Source organism: Macaca nemestrina, chromosome 15 (assembly GCF_043159975.1).
Source record: "Macaca nemestrina isolate mMacNem1 chromosome 15, mMacNem.hap1, whole genome shotgun sequence".
Classification (NCBI taxonomy): Eukaryota; Metazoa; Chordata; class Mammalia; order Primates; family Cercopithecidae; genus Macaca; species Macaca nemestrina.
In genome coordinates, this window is record NC_092139.1 from 98,910,634 (window position 1) to 98,930,247 (window position 19,614).

Consider the following 19,614-nt stretch of genomic DNA (forward strand, 5'->3'; position numbering starts at 1 on the left):
AGAAGGAGCAGTTACCTTGAGTGGAAGCCCCAAGTAGGGAGACTTACAGAAAAGAAGTCAAGAGCACTGGCTCCCAGGCAGAAATACTGATACCCTACTGGGGTTTCAGGCTGAGCTCCTCCCTTCACAAATCACTTCATTTCTCTGAGCCTGTTTCTGCATCTGTGACGTAAGATGGTAAGATAGCCGGGCGCGGTGGCTCAAGCCTGTAATCCCAGCACTTTGGGAGGCCGAGGCGGGCGGATCACAAGGTCAGGAGATCGAGACCACAGTGAAACCCCGTCTCTACTAAAAATACAAAAAATTAGCCGGGCGCGGTGGCGGGCGCCTGTAGTCCCAGCTACTCAGGAGGCTGAGGCAGGAGAATGGCGGGAACCCGGGAGGCGGAGCTTGCAGTGAGCCGAGATCGCGCCACTGCACTCCAGCCTGGGCGACAGCGTGAGACTCCGTCTCAAAAAAAAAAAAAAAAAAAAAAAAAAAAAAAAGATGGTAAGATAAAGGTGGCTGTCTCACCAATTATGTAAGACTTAAATGTGGAAAAGGACATAAAGTTGTATGGTGCTGCCATAGGGACAGCATTCAATAAATGTGACGCATTCTTAGTATCACTAAGAATCAGGTTCTTGGCCAGGCATGGCGGCTTGTGCCTGTAATCCCAACACTCTGGGAGACCTAGGTAGGAGGATTGCTTCAGCACAGGAGTTTGAGACCAGCCTGGGCAACATAATGAGACACTGTCTCTACCAAAAAAAATTGTTTTTAATTAGATGGGCAGGGCATTGTGGCTCACACTTGTAATCCCAGCACTTTGGGAGGCCAAGGCCAGAGGATTGCTTGAGGCCAGGAGTTCAAACGCAGCCTGGGCAATATTCCTGTCTCTACAAAGAATAAAAAAGTTAACTGGGCATGTTGGCGCATGCCTGTAATCCCAGCTATTCGAGAGGCTTAGGAGGAGGATTGCCTGAGCCCAGGAGTTCAAGGCTGCAGTGAGCCTTGATCACACCACTGCACTACTACAGCTTGGGCAACAGAGTGAGACATTGTCCCCCCCAAAAAAGGTAGTTTTTTGTTTGTTTGTTTGTTTTAATCCACTCTCCTCACCAAACAAAGTTAGGGCCCTCTCAGCTGGCATGTGTTGGAAACAGTGCCCTCCCCTCAAATTGCTCCCCTCACTCCCGCTGCCTCTTGGCCTTGATCAGTATGATGAAATTAGTGGGAGGCAGGGCAACATAGGGCAGAGAAGAACTAGAAATTCATGGCCTGGAAAAGGGAAGATTTGGGAGTGGCCAGATACCTGTAAAGCCACCATGCAGAGGAGGGGGGCAGCTAACTTTGTGTGCTCTGGTGGGCATGGTCAGCAGGAGGCAGAGCAAAAGAACAAGGGTAAGAAAACCTGTAGGGCAGGACAAGCCAAGAGGCATCCAGCGTCAGTCCTCTCTGGGTAACCCAAGTAAAGCAGGAGCATACCCCGGAGAGAAAGTTCACAGGGCTGTTCACCTGCAGTGCTGTGGACTTCAACCTTCTTGTCCCTCCTTCAGTAAGTGAAACTATAGTCATTGACCATGACTATTATCTACCGCTTTTGAAAATGTAAACATAGTGACTTTATTGCTATAAAAATCATATATGCTTATCATCTTAAAATTCAGGAAACATGGACAGGTACAAAGATGTGCAAAATATCATCCAAAATCCCATTTGCTGGCCAGGCATGGTGGCTCACGCCTGTAATCCCAGCACTTTGGGAGGCCGAGGCGGGTGGATCACAAGGTCAGGAGTTTGAGGCTAGTCTGGCCAATATGGTGAAACCCCATCTCTACTAAAAATACAAAAATTAGAGCCAGGTGCTGTGGCTTACGCCTGTAATCCCAGCACTTAGGGAGGCCAGGACAGGTGGATTGTGAGGTCAGGAGTTCAAGACCAACCTGGCCAACATGGTGAAACCCCATCTCTACTTAAAAAAAAACACAAAAATTATTTGGGCGTGGTGGCACGTGCCTGTAATCCCAGCTACTTGGGAGGCTGAGGCAGGAGAATCGCCTGAACCCGGGGGGCAGAGGTTGCAGTGAGTGGAGATCCCACCATTGCACTTCAGCCTGGGTGACAGAGCGAGACTCTGTCAAAAAAAAAAAATTAGCCAGGCGTGGTGGTGTGCACCTGTAGTCTCAGCTACTTGGGAGGCTGAGGCAGGAGAATTGCTTGAACCTGGGAGATGAAGGTTGCAGTGAGCCGAGATCGTGCCATTGCACTCCAGCCTGGGCGACAGAGCAAGACTCTGTCTCAAAAATAATAGTAATAACTAGCCGGGCCTGGTGGCACATGCCTGTAGTCCCAGTTACTCAGGAGGCTGGGGCACAAGACTCATGTGAACCAGGGAGACAGAGGTTGCAGTGAGCCAAGATCACACCACTGCACTCCAGCCTGGTTGACAGAGTGAGACTCTGTCTCAAAAAAAAAAAAAAAATCCCATTTGCTCATTTTTTGGATACTAGTATAACTATCACTCTAAACCAGTTAGTACCTTAAATCAAGCAAATATGGGAGATGGTGAATTACCATCTACAGTCTTGTCATATATGTCATATACTGAGCATTATAAGCTAGTAGAATCTAGTTAATTGTTCTATGTGTGATGTACGTAGAGTTCCCATTTTGAATGTGTTTTTACTATGCTTAAATAAATGACTGATGTCAGCAACCCCAAAATGATACATCTGATGTAAGAGCCCCTGTTCCCCAATAATAACATCTAAACTATAGACACTGGAATGAACAGGTGCCCCTAAGATTCCTTCCTCCAGGGTTTCTTGGCCAGTCTCTGAGGACTACGCATCCCTACCCCCATCTTTCCTCATCTTTAGGCGCAGTAACAGCATCTCCAGGTCCCCTGGCCCCAGCTCCCCAAAGGAGCCCCTGCTGTTCAGCCGTGACATCAGCCGCTCAGAATCCCTTCGTTGTTCCAGCAGCTATTCACAGCAGATCTTCCGGCCCTGTGACCTAATCCATGGGGAGGTCCTGGGGAAGGGCTTCTTTGGGCAGGCTATCAAGGTGAGCGCAGGTAGCAAATACTTTGCTCTTCTGCCCCCAGTCCCTCTCTCAATGTCTTTCGGGGATTTCTCATCACTTGGCCCCACCCCACACCCTGCAGGACGCCAGGCCTCCTTCCTGGCTTTGGGTGATGGTGTGAGAGGCTTCACCCCTACCCAGGCCACCTAAGGTCAGTGTTACTGTTACAGTGAGCTTGTGGACCTAGAGATCCAGGTTGGGTTGAGCTGTGCCTGTGGCTCTCCTGCCTCCAGTCAGTGGGTGTTTGTTAGGTGCCTACAGACCTCAGTACCGGGCATGCTACAAGGAGCACACGGGAATGGCTCCTGCCTCCCTGGTGAACAGTCTCAGGGACTAACCTCTCTCTTTCTCTCCTCCTCCTCCTCCTCTGCTGAGAACTGGGAGGGGGGGTCAGGTAAGCCATGTGTCTCAGCTTGCAGGGGCAGCAGGGCTGGAGAGCTCACCCCTGACCCACCCAGCTCCCTGGTGCATGTCTTTGGCACTGACCTTCCTGCCCCCAGATTTCTGTTCACTCAAGAGACTCACTCCTATGCCAGATGACCAGAGCCCCTGCTTGGCTTGGCAGCGTCCCCTCCTGCCTCCTTCCCCACTTCCCTTTTCTCGGTTCTTGCCTCTCCTCCGTGCATGCCCACCTCTCCAGAAAAGAGGGTATGGTTCCATCTGAGTCCCACGTTGCTCCACGCTGCATCTTCCACACATGAACTCTGTCAGTCTGACCCGGCTCAGTGTGCCCTCCAAGGGATGGGATGGCCAGCTGCATAGATTTTCTCAAACAGTTCTCCAGAACTTCTGGTCTCAGCACCGTTAACAGTCACCCTCCCTGTAGGTGACACACAAAGCCACGGGCAAAGTGATGGTCATGAAAGAGTTAATTCGATGTGATGAGGAGACCCAGAAAACTTTTCTGACTGAGGTAAGAAGATGGAGGGGGCCCGGGAGGTTGGTGTCACCATTGGAAGAGAGAAGACCTTACAAATAATGGCTTCAAGAGGAAATACAGTTTGGAATCACTGTCTTAAAGACTAAGCAGAAAAGAGCCCTAGAGGAATATCCCACTCCCTCTAAATTACAGCATAATTATTTGTTCAATGAACACTTACTAAAAGCAACACAAAGAGGATACAAGGGATGCAGTAACAAAAGATACATGGTTCAGAGAAGCTCTCAGGTTATGAGGATGATGGACATGAAAACACACCAGTTTAGTACAACTCGATGTTATAATCCTTACCTGAATGCCCTGCTAAGGGAACCTGGAGGGGGAGCTCCCTGAGCACTCACACTCCTTGGGCATTTACAGTTTTCACCATCCCTCCCAAGTTACTTCATGGAGCAACGTCAGTTGGGGACACCTGTGGTCCGGGTACTGCCCTCCAAGCTACTTGGCCACTCCCACCCCAGTTCCCCCAGTGCAGTTCCTAGAAAGGCAGGATCCCAAGGGTAAGGTCCGTGAAGCCATCTCCATCTATATGGTGGTGGTCTTCCCTCATCCTGATCTTAGTGCCCTGTCATATCACAAGAGAGGCAGTAGGAGATACAGGTGGTAACACTTGTCAGGCTGATTCCCTGGAGGGAAGGGGTAAGGAAGACAGAAGTTAACAGCCAGCTTTCCTTGGCTTCCCTGACCCCCAGGTGAAAGTGATGCGCAGCCTGGACCACCCCAATGTGCTCAAGTTCATTGGTGTGCTGTACAAGGATAAGAAGCTGAACCTGCTGACAGAGTACATTGAGGGGGGCACACTGAAGGACTTCCTGCGCAATATGGTGAGTACACCACCCCATAGTCTCCAGGAGCCTTGGTATGTTGTCATGGTCAAAGGCCAGAGGGGCCCTGCTTTGCCCCCAAAGGACCATGCTGGGTGGGACTGAGCATAGACAGGGAGGCTTCACTAGGAGACCACATTGACCCATAGGGCCTGGACCATGAGTGGGATAGGGCTCAACAACCTCTGATAATCATTTCCCCCATTCTGCAGGATCCGTTCCCCTGGCAGCAGAAGGTCAGGTTTGCCAAAGGAATTGCCTCCGGAATGGTGAGTCCCACCAACAAACCTGCCAGCAGGGCGAGAGTAGGGAGAGATGTGAGAATTGTGGGCTTCATTGGAATGTAGAGACCCCTTCCTGTGCCACTTGTGTGGGCTGGGTCAGCAGCTATTCATTGAATTTGTCTCTGCCACTGAAACTGGCCCCAGCTAACTGTTCTCAGCTTACAGCCCTATTCTCAAAGAATTACACATCTCTAAGAGCAAACAGGGCACAGACAAGGCAAACTAGAGAGGCAACTGTAGCCTGAGATGGCCCTGGCTTGCCGTCACAGGTGTTCAGGTGCTGAGGGCCCCTTGGACCAAGTAGAGCACCTCACTGCCTAGGAAATCAATGAAGGGGAAATGAGTTCTAGCGGAGCCCTGAAGGATCAGAATTGGATAAAGTTCTATTGGCGGAGAGGCTCCAAGATTGAAGTGACAGGAGCAAAGACCTGGGAGGAAAGAGGAGAAAATCATCTATTTTACCTGGAAACAAATGATTCCAAGCATAGAAATATAACAGCTGACAAGTACTGAGTGCCCTCTATATGCTAGGCACTGAACTGAGGGATTAATGTGCATGCGCATGTTTATTCCTCATAACCACCTTGGTTTCCAGATAAGCTGGACTGGAAAGGGACAGAGCTGGGATCCTGGGCTCATCAGTCTGGTTACCAAACCTGAGACTTTAGCCACTGCCCTTCACATGGGGGTCCACAAAGATAGTAGTAGTCTGGAACAGTTTGGGGGTACGTTAGGGTCGCTGTGTTTTAAGCTAAGGAGTTGTGGACTATATTTAGGAGACAGATGTAAAAGAGTTTTTTGGTTGACTGGCTTTTTGGTTTTTTTGTTTTTGTTTTTTTGTTTTTTTGTTTTTTTTTTCCTGTTTCTGGGGCTTGAATCAGGAAGGGTGTTTTTTTGTTGTTGTTTTGAGACAGAATCTTGCTCTGTTGCCCAGGTTGGAGTGCAGTGGCATGATCATGGCTCACTACAACCTCGACCTCCTGGGCTCAAGCAATCCTCCTGCCTTAGCCTCCCAAGTAGCTGGGACTAGAGGTGTGTACCACCACACCTAATTTTTTGAATTTTTTTTTTTTTTGTAGAGATAGGTTCTCACTTTGTCACCCAGGCTAATCTCAAACTCCTGGGCTCAAGCATTCCTCCTGCCTCAGCCTCCCAAAGTGTTGGGATTACAGTTGTGAGCCACCGTGCCTGGCAGGAAAAGATTTTTAAGCAAGAAAGCTTAAGAGTTGTGGTTTTTCCAAAATGAGTCTGGGCTGGCACAGTGGCTCATGCCTGTAATCCCAGCACTTTTTTGGGAGGCCAAGGTGAGTGGATCACTTGAGGTCGGAGTTTGAGACCAGCCTGGCCAACATGATGAAACCCTGTTTCTACTAAAGAAAAAAATACAAAAATTAGCTGGACGCGGTGGTGCACGCCTATAGTCCCAGCTACTCAGGAGGCCGAGGCAGGAGAATAGCTTGAACCTGGGAGGCGGAAGTTGCAGTGAACCAAGATCACACCACTGCATTCCAGCCTGGGTGACAGAGCGAGACTTCATCTCAAAAAAAAAAAAAAAGAGAGTCTGATGTGGTTAGTAGGTTGAGGTGGAATGCAGAGGGTCCAGAGAATGGAGACCTGCAAAGGGGGCTAATGACACATTTCAGATTTCTGAATTAAGGTAGTGGCTGTGGGGACAGGAGCCTGGGAGGCAGGGTGGAGTCAGAATGGAGAGACTAGTTGGCAGTGAGGGAACAGGAGGAGGAGGAGGAGTTACGAGTGGCTTGAGGTGTCACTTATCAGACGTTTTGGGGCATGGGGGATGGCACTGATAGTTGAGGAACCGGTTTGGGAAGAGCTACATTGATGCCTGCTGTTCTGTGCTAGCAGAACCTATCAGCATCATCTGGGCAGGAAACTGGCTCCATGAGACTAGAGCTTAGGGAGAGGCTGCTAGTCACCTAATCTGCAGAGAAGGGGCAGTTGGAGCTGTGGGACAGAAGAGGCATCCATGTGGCTGGTAGGGGTGTCTCAGCTTGTGAAAAGGAGATGGCTTTGAGCAGGGCTGACATTGAAAAGGCTGGAAGAAAAAAACAGACACACAAGAGTCTCAGGAGCAGGTAGCATAAGAAAGGTGTAGACAGTCTTTGAGGAGCACTTCCTCAGACAGGCAAGCAGGCAGGTCATGAGCTGTAGTGATTCAGGAAGAGCTCCCTGGGTGTGTGAGCAGCTCCAGGAGCCTAAGGGATGAAAGCAGTATTGCATGGGGCTGGAGAGCAGGGAGTGGCTCCTTCTATATTTGCAAGGGAAGGGAAGGAGAAAGGAAGTTGCTCCTGAGAGTGACAAGAACCAGTGGTGGAGGCCTGGAGAGGGGACATAACAAACAAATTTGTTTACAAACATTTTGGTAGGAAGGGGGAGAGCTTAAAGTTTAGACAGTTGGGGAAAGTGGAGTCGTAGGGGAAGTCAATGTCTGAAAGACAGCTAGCTGGAGCAAGAAGTCACTTCTCTGTTGCACGCAGGAAGGATTCAAAGTGGCTCAAGCCAGGGATCGGGAGAGTGGGGAGGAGGGAGCAGCCTGGATCAGGGTAAAGTGGGTAGAGGTGGAGGGACTGCTGCAACGTCAAGGGTTCTGTGAAGTTGTGGACAAGGAGAGAGCAGTGAGGGCTTTGGCCAGTCACTGTGCTAGTGATTGGTGAACCAAAGGATGGACAGGAGATGGCAGCAGAGAAGCAGAGGAAGCCCAGGCTTCCTGTTAGTGTTGGAACAAGGGAGTGACCACAGGAGGCCCTGGCCCTGTTGTCCAGGTTGGGTTCTGAAGCTGGGTGGGCATGGCCTGGTAGGAGAGCATCTGTGGCCCCCAATTCCAGAATCAGGGTCTAGTTGATTTGCCAGTCCTTTAGCCTCAGCTCATGCTTCTTTTCCAGGCCTATTTGCACTCAATGTGTATCATCCACCGGGATCTGAACTCTCACAACTGCCTCATCAAGTTGGTATGTCCCACTGCTCTGGGCCTGGCCTCCAGGGTCCTATCCTTCCTGGCTTCCTTGTCACAAAGGAGGCTGACTTGTCCCCTCTGGCTAGAGGGCAGAGGTGTTGCCTAGGAGCTCCTATCCTGCTTCTTCCAATGCCCTTCTCTGTCTTCTGGGAGCTCCCAGAGACACACAGACATAATTTTACCTTCTCTCATTAGCAACCTTTGAAATCATTCAGAAGTTTGTTGACTATATGTAGAGCCCTGTCGTTTTACCTGCTTTTGCCCCATAATAGTCTTGTAAAGCAGCTTATTGCTGACCCAGTTTTACAGTGGTGGCACTTGAAGCCTCAGCCTGAGGCCACTGAGCTAGTAAATTTTCAGGGACCAGTTTGAGACGAGCATTCCTCCCACTGCGCCTCAGCTGTGGTGGTTACAATGTTATTTGTCTTATTGACTTGCTATCTGACTTCCTGGGTGTCTACCAGCTGGCCCTGGCTCTGCCCTCTAGACCCACACCACGCAATCTTCATTCCTTTCCCACATGACTGCCCTGTAGCCATTCAAAGAGCTTGTCTCCCCCAAGTCTCCCCACCTACTGCCTCCTCCTTGCCTTTTTCTGTCTTATCCTGGTTCTAGCCACTGCCTGAAATCCTTTTAGGAATAAGGCTGGACGGGGAAAAACAAAAGCAACCCCCTGTCCCACCTCTGAGTTCCACTCTCCAAGTCCCTGAACCTCACCTCCAGGGCTCTAGTGGCTCTGCCATGAACCCCACTGTGGGCTAGGAATCTGCTGTGCTCAGATACCAGACCCTCAGAAACAAATGCGTTTTCTGTTTTGTTTTGTTTTGTTTTTTAGATGGAGTCTCATTCTGTTTCCCAGGCTGGAGTTCAGTGGCGCGATCTTGGCTTACTGTAACCTCCACCTCCTGGGTTCTAGTGATTCTTCTGCTTTGGCCTCCCAAGCAGCTAGAGCTACAGGTGTGTGCCACCATGCCCAGCTAATTTTTTTTTTTTTTTTTTTTTTTTTTTTTGAGACGGAGTCTTGCTCTGTCGCCCAGGCTGGAGTGCAGTGGCCGGATCTCAGCTCACTGCAAGCTCTGCCTCCCAGGTTTATGCCATTCTCCTGCCTCAGCCTCCCGTGTAGCTGGGACTACAGGCGCCCGCTACCTCGCCCAGCTAGTTTTTTGTATTTTTTAGTAGAGACGGGGTTTCACCGTGTTAGCCAGGATGGTCTCAATCTCCTGACCTCGTGATCCGCCCGTCTCGGCCTCCCAAAGTGCTGGGATTACGGGCTTGAGCCACCGCGCCCGGCCTTTTTTTTTTTTTTTTTTTTTTTTGTATTTTTACTAGAGACGGGGTTTCACCAGTTGGCCAGGCTGGTCTTGAACAACTGACCTCAGGTGATTCACCCGCCTTGGCCTCCCAAAGTTCTGGGATTACAGGCGTAAGCCACCGCACCCGGCCTGAGTGTGTCTATTTGATAGAGCTTTCTGCTCTGATTCTCCCTTGCTGTACACCTTTTCTCCCCTTCTCAGTGGCTTCTCTTGCCTATACCTCCTCCCCAGGGCCAGGTTTGAGAACATCCCCACGAAGTCCCCACCTTGCTTTTATTCTACCAGGACAAGACTGTGGTGGTGGCAGACTTTGGGCTGTCACGGCTCATAGTGGAAGAGAGGAAAAGGCCCCCCATGGAGAAGGCCACCACCAAGAAACGCACCTTGCGCAAGAACGACCGCAAGAAGCGCTACACGGTGGTGGGAAACCCCTACTGGATGGCCCCTGAGATGCTGAATGGTGAGTCCTGAAGCCCTGGAGGGGACACCTGCAGAGGGAGGACAGATGCCGCCCTTGCATCAGAGCCCTAGGAACTCCAGGGGAGGCCTGTGAAGTGTAGGACCAGATACCCAGAGCTGAGGATATTTTTCCCTTGCCAGGAGGGGCCTCACGAATTAGCTCCCTGAGCTTAGGGGGCTGGGAACTAATCAGTGTCCCATCCTCGGGGATAAGGTGAGGTCTGACTGTGGCATTTGTGCCTCAGGGATTGCTGAGAGCTCAGGCTACTGTCCCAGCTTTAGCAGTCTCTCTCCGTGGTGAGAACTGAAGTGTGGTGCCCTCTGGTGGATAATGCTCAAACCAACCAGAGATGCTGGTTGGCATTCTTTTTTTTTTTTTTTTTTTTTTTTTTGAGGCGGAGTCTCGCTCTGTCGCCCAGGCTGGAGTGCAGTGGCGCGATCTCGGCTCACTGCAAGCTCCGCCTCCCAGGTTCCCGCCATTCTCCTGCCTCAGCCTCCCGAGTAGCTGGGACTACAGGCGCCGCCACCACGCCCAGCTAATTTTTTTGTATTTTTAGTGGAGACAGGGTTTCATTGTGTTAGCCAGGATGGTCTCGATCTCCTGACCTCGTGATCCGCCCGTCTCGGCCTCCCAAAGTGCTGGGATTACAGGCTTGAGCCACCGCGCCCGGCCTGGTTGGCATTCTTGAAATTAGGGTTGTGAGACCTCAGAAATGGTCTGAATATAATCCATTTTGGAGTCTGAGGCCCAGAGAAATTCGGTGAATTGCCTAGGAGCACACAGCTGGCTAATGGCAGAGCCTGGATGAATCCTAGTCTGGTTCTTTTCCACTTTAACATGCAGTTTCATCCTAGGCAGTGTTATGTTATAAGGGCTCTCCAAGGCAGGTCACCTAGGGCTGAGGAAGGACTATTTTCAGGTGATGTCTGTGCAGGACAGCTTGTGGGGTGTCCCTGCAGAACCTGTTCTAGCCGTGGTTCTTAGCTGTGGCTTAGATTGACCCTAGACCCAGTGCAGAGCAGGTAAGGGATGTAAACTTAACAGCGTGCTCTCCTGTGTTCCCCAAGGAAAGAGCTATGATGAGACGGTGGATATCTTCTCCTTTGGGATCGTTCTCTGTGAGGTGAGCTCTGGCACCAAGGCCATGCCTGAGGCAGCAGGCCTAGCAGCTCTGCCTTCCCTCAGAACTGGGGCTTCTCCTTCTAGGGATGACTAGCTTGACTAAAATCAACATGGGTGTAGGGTTTTATGGTTTATAACGCATCTGCACATCTTTGCCACATTCGTGTTTCATTGGTCCTAGGAGGAGGACTGGCAGGGTTTTTTTGTTTTAGATGGAGTCTCGCTTTGTTGCCCAGGCTGGAGTGCAGTGGCACAATCTGGGCTCACTGCAAACTCCGCCTTCTGGGTTCAAGTGATTCTCCTGCCTCAGCCTCCCAAGTAGCTGGGACTACAGGCACACACCACCATGCCTGGCTAATTTTTGTATTCTTAGTAGAGACAGGGTTTCACCATGTTGGCCAGGCTGGTCTTAACTCCAGACCTCAGGTGATCCACCCACCTCGGCCTCTCAAAGGGCTAGAATTACAGGCGTGAGCTACTGCGCCCGGCCAGGTGTTTTGTTTTGTTTTGTTTTTTTTTAGTTGAGGAAACTGAGGCTCAGAAGAGGGCAGTGGCTTACACATGGTCAATAAGGGGTAGGTGAGACTCAGAATTCCAGAAGGAAGGGCAAGAGACTGTTCATGTGGCTGTCTAGCTAACTCTTGGGCCAAATGTAGCCCTTCTCAGTTCCCTTCAAGTAGAAGTAGCCACTCTAGGAAGTGCCAGCCCTGTGCTAGGTACCACGTGGACAGAGTGAGGAATCGTGGAAAGATTCCTACCTTTAGGAGTTTAGTCAGGTGACAGCTTATCTCAGCATATCTCAAAGACTCAAACACACACACATTCAAAGCCTTACTGTAATTCCTAGAAAGTTGTGATGGGTAGAGGAGAGGAGAGACAAGAATGGTTAGGATAATGAAGGAAAATTTCTTTGTTTTTTGTTTTTGAAACGGAATCTCACTCTGTCGCCCAGACTGGAGTGCAGAGGTGCGATCTTGGCTCACTGCAACCTCCGCCTCCCAGGTTCAAGTGATTCTCCTGCCTCAGCCTCCCAAGTAGCTGGGACTACAGGTGCGCGCCACCGTGCCCGGCTAATTTTTGTATTTTTAGTAGAGACAGGGTTTCGCCATGTTGGCCAGGCTGGTCTCAAACGCCTGACCTTAGGTGATCCACCCACCTCAGCCTCCCAAAGTGCTGGGATTACAGGCATGAGCCACTGCACCTGGCCGTGAAGGAAGATTTTTTTTTAAAAATTGTTTTCTTTAATATTAATTGAACACCTGTGTACAGAGCACTAGGTTGGTGCTAAAGGGTTTCAGACATGAATCAGATCCAGCACCTCAGAGAGCCTTCACTCTGGCAGACACACAGCCACAAGGAGACACAGACAAGGCAGCGTGGGATGAGTGGAAGTTGCTAGCTTCCAGATGCCGATTTGGAACACTTGGCTTCTGCAGTGAAGCCCCTTCTCAGTCCTCTTCAGTAACCCAACTCTCAGTGGATCCAGATCTGGATTATAAGATTTGGAGAGATGATTGGGGATTGAGGAGAGCTCTCTAACCTGTTTTACCACCTCCTCTTCTGCCCATCCTTCCTGTCCACATCCCAGCATCCCTTTCCCTTGCCATGTATCTGTGACCTCTGTAGTCCTTCGTAAACAGCTGTCTTCTTACCCTACAGATCATTGGGCAGGTGTATGCAGATCCTGACTGCCTTCCCCGAACACTGGACTTTGGCCTCAACGTGAAGCTTTTCTGGGAGAAGTTTGTTCCCACAGATTGTCCCCCAGCCTTCTTCCCCCTGGCCGCCATCTGCTGCAGACTGGAGCCTGAGAGCAGGTTGGTATCCTGCGTCTTTCTCCCAGATCGCAGGGTCCTGGGATGTTTGCCTCAGTCTAAGACCACCCCTGAGTGCTTCGTAAGCACAGGGGTGAGAGAAGCCTTCAGGTCAAGAATGTGGCTGTCAACCCGTTAGCCATCTGACAACTCATATGTACAGGTTGGAGAAGAGAGAGGTAAAGTCATAGCAGCAAGTAAGCTGAATAGGACACAGACACACAGCCATTAAAAGAAAGTTTATGGGCTGGGCGCGGTGGCTCAAGCCTGTAATCCCAGCACTTTGGGAGGCCGAGACGGGCGGATCACGAGGTCAGGAGATCGAGACCATCCTGGCTAACATGGTGAAACCCCGTCTCTACTAAAATACAAAAAAAAATTAGCCAGGCGAGGTGGCGGGCGCCTGTACTCCCAGCTACTTGGGAGGCTGAGGCAGGAGAATGGTGTGAACCTGGGAGGCGGGGCTTGCAGTGAGCTGAGATCTGGCCACTGCACTCCAGCCTGGGTGACAGAGCAAGACTCCGTCTCAAAAAAAAAGAAAGTTTATGGCCGGGTGCGGTGGCTCACGCCTGTAATCCCAGCACTTTGGGAGGCTGAGGCGGGCAGATCATGAGGTCAGGAGATCGAGACCATCCTGGCTAACATGGTGAAACCTCGTCTCTACTAAAAATACAAAAAAAAAATTAGCCAGGCATGGTGGCGGGTGCCTGTAGTCCCAGCTATTCAGGAGGCTGAGGCAGGAGAATGGCATGAACCCGGGAGGTGGAGGTTGCAGTGAACCGAGATCCCGCCACTGCACTCCAGCCTGGGCGACAGAACGAGACTCTGTCTTTAAAAAAAAAAAAAAGGCTGGGCGTGGTGGCTCAAGCCTGTAATCCCAGCACTTTGGGAGGCCGAGGCGGGCAGATCACGAGGTCAGGAGATCGAGACCATCCTGGCTAACACGGTGAAACCCCGTCTCTACTAAAAAAAAAAAATACAAAAACTAGCCGGGCGAGGTGGCGGGCGCCTATAGTCCCAGCTACTCGGGAGGCTGAGGCAGGAGAATGGCGTGAACCCGGGAGGCGGAGCTTGCAGTGAGCCGAGATCCTGCCACTGCACTCCAGCCTGGGCGACAGAGCGAGACTCCGTCTCAAAAAAAAAAAAGAAAAAAAAGAAAAGAAAAGGAAAGAAACTTTAAAAGAAGGAAATTCGGCCGGGCGCGGTGGCTCAAGCCTGTAATCCCAGCACTTTGGGAGGCCGAGGTGGGCGGATCACAAGGTCAGGAGATCGAGACCACAGTGAAACCCCGTCTCTACTAAAAATACAAAAAATTGGCCGGGCGCGGTGGCTCAAGCCTGTAATCCCAGCACTTTGGGAGGCCGAGACGGGCGGATCACGAGGTCAGGAGATCGAGACCATCCTGGCGAACACGGTGAAACCCCGTCTCTACTAAAAAAATACAAAAAACTAGCCGGGCGAGGCGGCGGGCGCCTGTAGTCCCAGCTACTTGGGAGGCTGAGGCAGGAGAATGGCGTAAACCCGGGGGGCGGAGCTTGCAGTGAGCTGAGATCCGGCCACTGCACTCCAGCCCGGGCGACAGAGCCAGACTCCGTCTCAAAAAAAAAAAAAAAAAAAAAAATACAAAAAATTAGCTGGGCGCGGTGGCGGGCGCCTGTAGACCCAGCTACTCAGGAGGCTGAGGCAGGAGAATGGCGTGAACCCAGGAGGCGGAGCTTGCAGTGAGCCGAGATCGCGCCACTGCACTCCAGCCTGGGCAACAGCGTGAGACTCCGTCTCAAAAAAAAAAAAAAAAAGAAGGAAATTCACCCAAACCCACTGAATACGGTAAGTGTATTCATCTTTCGATATTCCCCTGTCCATATCTACACATATACTTTTTTCTATAGTAAATAGTTCTGTATTTTGTCCTGCATTTCCCTTGTTACTATGCAGTCTTCCTGTTTATCATTTTCGTCGACAACATGAAATTCTAGTGAGAGACTGTCTGAACATATTGTAATGTAGATGTTCAGGTTTTTCCAGTTTCTCTTTACAATAGGTATTAACTACAGTGAGCAGTTTTATGCATTTTGCTAATTTCTCCTTTAAAGAAGTATTTTCAAAATTACCTTTATTCTTCTCAGGTGATCATTTCATTATTACCAAAGTTACCCTAGGTTTTTTCAAGTTTGTGGTTAAAAAACTAGAATCTGGCTGAGAGCGGTGGCTCATGCCTGTAATCCCAGCACTTTGGGAGGCCGAGGCTGATGGATCACCTGAGGTCTGGAGTTTGAGACCAGCCTGGCCAACATGGTGAAACCCCATCTCTACTAGAAATACAAAAATCAGCCGGGCATGGTGGCAGACGCCTGTAATCCCAGCCTGCTGAGGAAGCTGAGGCAGAAGAATTGCTCGAACCCAGGGGTGGAGGTTGCAGTGAGCCAGTATCATGCCATAGCATTCCAGCCTGGGCAACAAGAGTGAAACTCTGTCTCAAAAAAAAAAAAAAAAAAGAATCTTTTGTGGGGTTTTTTTCCTGCCATCAAAAATCGTGTTTCTTGTAAAAACAAGTTCAAACATTACCGAAGTTTATAGCGTAGGAAATATGTCTTCTATAATCTCCCTTAACCAATATACCTCTCAACATTCTCCTCACCCCCAACTCCACCCTCCCAGGATAACCAGTTGGCACATAATCTTTATTTAAAAATTATTTTCAGCAGTCCACATTAGAGTTGAAATTTTCTGGTGGGAGAATCTATACCTTGTTCCTTTATAGGCCAAGGACCGCAATCCTTCAGTAACACCAGTGTAAGAGCTTGAGGAGAAACTGTGAAGCTACACAGTATTTGTTTTCTAATACCTCTTGTCAGTCATTCTAAATATCTTTAATTTATTTAAAAAATATATATATATAGTATTGAATGCCTACTGTGTGCTAGGGACTGTTCTAAGCGCGTGGGTTACAGCAGTGAACAAAATAAAGGTGCCTATCCTCATAGAACATAGATTGTAGCATGGTATCTACTGTATCATACAGTAGATACAATAAACTATATTGAATATTAGAATGTGGCAAATGCTATGGAAAAAGAGTCAAGCCAAGTAAAGAGGATTTTTTAGGGTACAAGTTGCAATTTTCAATATGGTAGTCAGAGCAGGCCTCACTGAGGTGACATGACGTTTAAGCATAAACATGGAGGAGGAAGAGTAAGCCTGAGCTGTCTTAGGCTTTCGGGGCAGCCAAGCCATTTCCATGGCACTAGGAGCCTGATGTTTCCAGTTCCACCTTTGATGACTGCATTTTCTCTAAGACATGGGAGGGACCTTTTCTCCTATTGTTTTTAAGTACTAACTCCAGCTAGGCCAGCCTTCTCATAGTGTTATCTAAACTTTATAGCAGATATATGAGGTAGCAGTAACATTATGTCCGTTTCTCACAGAGGCACTACTAGATGAAGGAGTTTACCTGAGGTCATACAACCAGGAAGTAGCTGAGCCTAGATTCCTGCCACCCACCCCATGGCCCTGCTCATATTCCACCTGCCTCTAATTTACCTCTTTTCCTTCTAGACCAGCATTCTCAAAACTGGAGGACTCCTTTGAGGCCCTCTCCCTATACCTGGGGGAGCTGGGCATCCCACTGCCTGCAGAGCTGGAGGAGTTGGACCACACTGTGAGCATGCAGTACGGCCTGACCCGGGACTCACCTCCCTAGCCCTGGCCCAGCCCCCTGCAGGGGGGTGTTCTACAGCCAGCATTGCCCCTCTGCGCCCCATCCCTGCTGTGAGCAGGGCCGTCCGGGCTTCCTGTGGATTGGCGGCCTGTTTAGAAGCAGAACAAGCCATTCCTACTACCTCCCCAGGAGGCAAGTGAGCGCAGCACCAGGGAAATGTATCTCCACAGGTTCTGGGGCCTAGTTACTGTCTGTAAATCCAATACTTGCCTGAAAGCTGTGAAGAAGAAAAAAAAAAGCCTGGCCTTTGGGCCAGGAGGAATCTGTTACTCAGATCCACCCAGGAACTCCCTGGCAGTGGATTGTGGGAGGCTGTCGCTTACACTAATCAGCGTGACCTGGACCTGCTGGGCAGGATCCCAGGGTGAACCTGCCTGTGAACTCTGAAGTCACTAGTCCAGCTGGGTGCAGGAGGACTTCAAGCGTGTGGACGAAAGAAAGACTGGTGGCCAGAAGGCACTCAAAGGGTGTGAAAAAGACAGTGATGCTCCCCCTTTCCACTCCAGATCCTGCCCTTCCTGGAGCAAGGTTGAGGGAGTAGGTCTTGAAGAGTCCCTTAATATGTGGTAGAACAGGCCAGGAGTTAGAGAAAGGGCTGACTTCTGTTTACCTGCTCACTGGCTCTAACCAGCCCAGGGCCCACATCAATGTGAGGGGAAGCCTCCACCTCATGTTTTCAACTTACTACTGGAAACTGGCTGAGAACTTAACAGGCAACATCCTTTCTGTCTGCAACAGTCACAAGCACAGGAAGAGGCTAGGGGACTAGAAAGAGGCCCTGCACTCTAGAAAGCTCAGATCAGGCCGGGCGCGGTGGCTCACGCCTGTAATCCCAGCACTTTGGGAGGCCGAGGCGGGCGGATCACAAGGTCAGGAGATCGAGACCATGGTGAAACCCCGTCTCTACTAAAAATACAAAAAATTAGCCGGGCGCAGTGGCGGGCGCCTGTAGTCCCAGCTACTTGGGAGGCTGAGGCAGGAGAATGGCGTGAACCCGGGAGTCGGAGCTTGCAGTGAGCCGAGATTGTGCCACTGCACTCCAGCCTGGGCGACAGAGCGAGACTCCGTCTCAAAAAAAAAAAAAAAAAAAAAAAAAAAAAAAAAAGAATAGAAAGCTCAGATCTTGGCTTCTGTTACTCATACTCTGGTGGGCTCCTTAGTCAGATGCCTAAGACATTTTGCCTAAAGCTAGATGGGTTCTGGAGGATAGTAGCTTGTCACAGGCCTAGAGTCTGAGGGAGGGGAGTGGGAATCTCAGCAATCTCTTGGTCTTGGCCTCATGGCAACCATTGCTCACCCTTCAGCATGCCTGGTTTAGGCAGCAGCTTGGGCTGGGAAGAGGTGGTGGCAGAGTCCCAAAGCTAAGATGCTGAGAGAGACAGCTCCCTGAGCTGGGCCATCTGACTTCTACCTCCCATGTTTGCTCTCCCAGCTCATGAGCTCCTGGGCAGCATCCTCCTGAGCCACATCTGCAGGTACTAGAAAACCTCCATCTTGGCTCCCAGAGCTCTAGGAACTCTTCATCACAACTAGATTTGCCTCTTCTAAGTGTCTGTGAGGTTGCACCGTATTTAATAAATTGGGAAAGGGTTTGGTGTATTAATGCAATGTGTGGTGGTTGTATTGGAGCAGGGGGAATTGATAAAGGAGTGGTTGCTGTTAATATTATCTTCTTGTTATATCTATTGGGTGGTATGTGAAATATTGTACATAGACCTGATGAGTTGTGGGACCAGATGTCATCTCTGGTCAGAGTTTACTTGATATATAGACTGTACTTCTGTGTGAAGTTTGCAAGCTTGCTGTAGGACTGAGCCCTGAACTCCCAGCAGCAGCACAGTTCAGCATTGTGTGGCTGGTTGTTTCCCAGCTGTCCCCAGCAAGTGTAGGAGTGGTGGGCCTGAACGGGGCCATTGATCAAACTAAATAAATTAAGCAGTTAAAGCAGTTAACATACCTGGCAATATGGAAAGTAAAAACATGTCTGGCTCAGGGACGTAAATGTAGAGGGTCTGCTAGCCACCTTCTGGCCTAGCCCACACAAACTCCCCATAGAGAGTTTTCATGCACCCAAGTCTAAAACCCTCAAGTAGACACCCATCTGCTCTAGAGAATATGTACATCCCACCTGAGGCAGCCCCTTCCTTGCAGCAAGTGTGATTATGACCTTCTGGCTTGGGTCTCACATGCCAGCTGAGTCATTCCTTAGGGGCCCTACCCTTTCATCCTCTTTATATGAATACTTCTATAGCCTGGGTATCCTGGCTTGCTTTCCTCAGTGCTAGGTGCCACCTTTGTCATGGGAAGAAATGAATGCAAGTCACCCCACCCCTTGTGTTTCCCTACAAGTGCTTGAGAGGAGACCTGTTTCTTGTTGCTTCCGCATATGGGGGATGTTGTGGAGTAACCACTGGGAAGGACAATGCTATCTGGTTAGTGGGGCCTTGGGCACAATATAAATCTGTAAACCCAAAGGTGATTTCTCCCAGGCACTCTCAAAGTTTGAAGAATCCAACTTAAGGACAGAATCTGGTTCCCAAAAAAAAAAACTAATGATCTGGAGTACGCATTGCTGGCAGAACCACAGAGCAATGGCTGGGCATGGACAGAGTTCATCTGGGTATTCCTGAGGCTGAGAACCTGTGGCTGAAATCCCTTGGTAAAAGTCCAGGAGACACACCTGTTGGTATCTTTCCTTCTGTAGCCATAGTAGTCACCTTGCAGGGAACTTCCTCAGCCCAGGGCTGCTGCAGGCAGCCCAGTGACCCTTCCTCCTCTGCGGTTATTCCCCCTTTGGCTGCTGCAACACCATCCCCGTCACCCACCCCTCAACCCCTGCTGTGTTCCAGACTTTGACAAAGGCTGTCTAGATACTCATTTTAGCTACCTCCACCTTGGAAACAATGCTGAAGGGGAGAGGATTTGCAATGACCAGCCACCTTATTGGGAGGCCTGCACACCTGTCCTTCCTGCAGCTTTAACCTGAAAGACTCCTGATGATAATAATCTGGACACAGAAGCTGGACACGGTGGCTCAAGCCTGTAATCTCAGCACTTTGGGAGGCCTCAGCTGGTGGATCACCTGAGATCAAATGAGAA

At 50.0% G+C, this 19,614-nt stretch overlaps 1 protein-coding gene across 4 annotated transcripts in view; it reads left to right on the forward strand.

Moving 5' to 3' along the window:
- Positions 1 to 18,471, forward strand: part of LOC105487207 (LIM domain kinase 2) — a 68,971-nt gene extending 50,500 nt beyond the window's left edge. For all 4 annotated transcript variants that reach the window (XM_011750571.2, XM_011750573.2, XM_011750574.3 and 1 more), the window contains 9 exons: positions 2,862 to 3,048; positions 3,893 to 3,979; positions 4,699 to 4,830; positions 5,043 to 5,099; positions 8,018 to 8,083; positions 9,687 to 9,861; positions 10,929 to 10,984; positions 12,643 to 12,800; positions 16,353 to 18,471. In XM_011750571.2, the coding sequence (XP_011748873.1) occupies positions 2,862 to 3,048; positions 3,893 to 3,979; positions 4,699 to 4,830; positions 5,043 to 5,099; positions 8,018 to 8,083; positions 9,687 to 9,861; positions 10,929 to 10,984; positions 12,643 to 12,800; positions 16,353 to 16,497 (1,063 nt within the window). In that variant the 3' untranslated portion in view covers positions 16,498 to 18,471. The remainder of the gene's footprint in view (positions 1 to 2,861; positions 3,049 to 3,892; positions 3,980 to 4,698; positions 4,831 to 5,042; positions 5,100 to 8,017; positions 8,084 to 9,686; positions 9,862 to 10,928; positions 10,985 to 12,642; positions 12,801 to 16,352) is intronic.
- Positions 18,472 to 19,614: the final 1,143 nt, after the last annotated feature.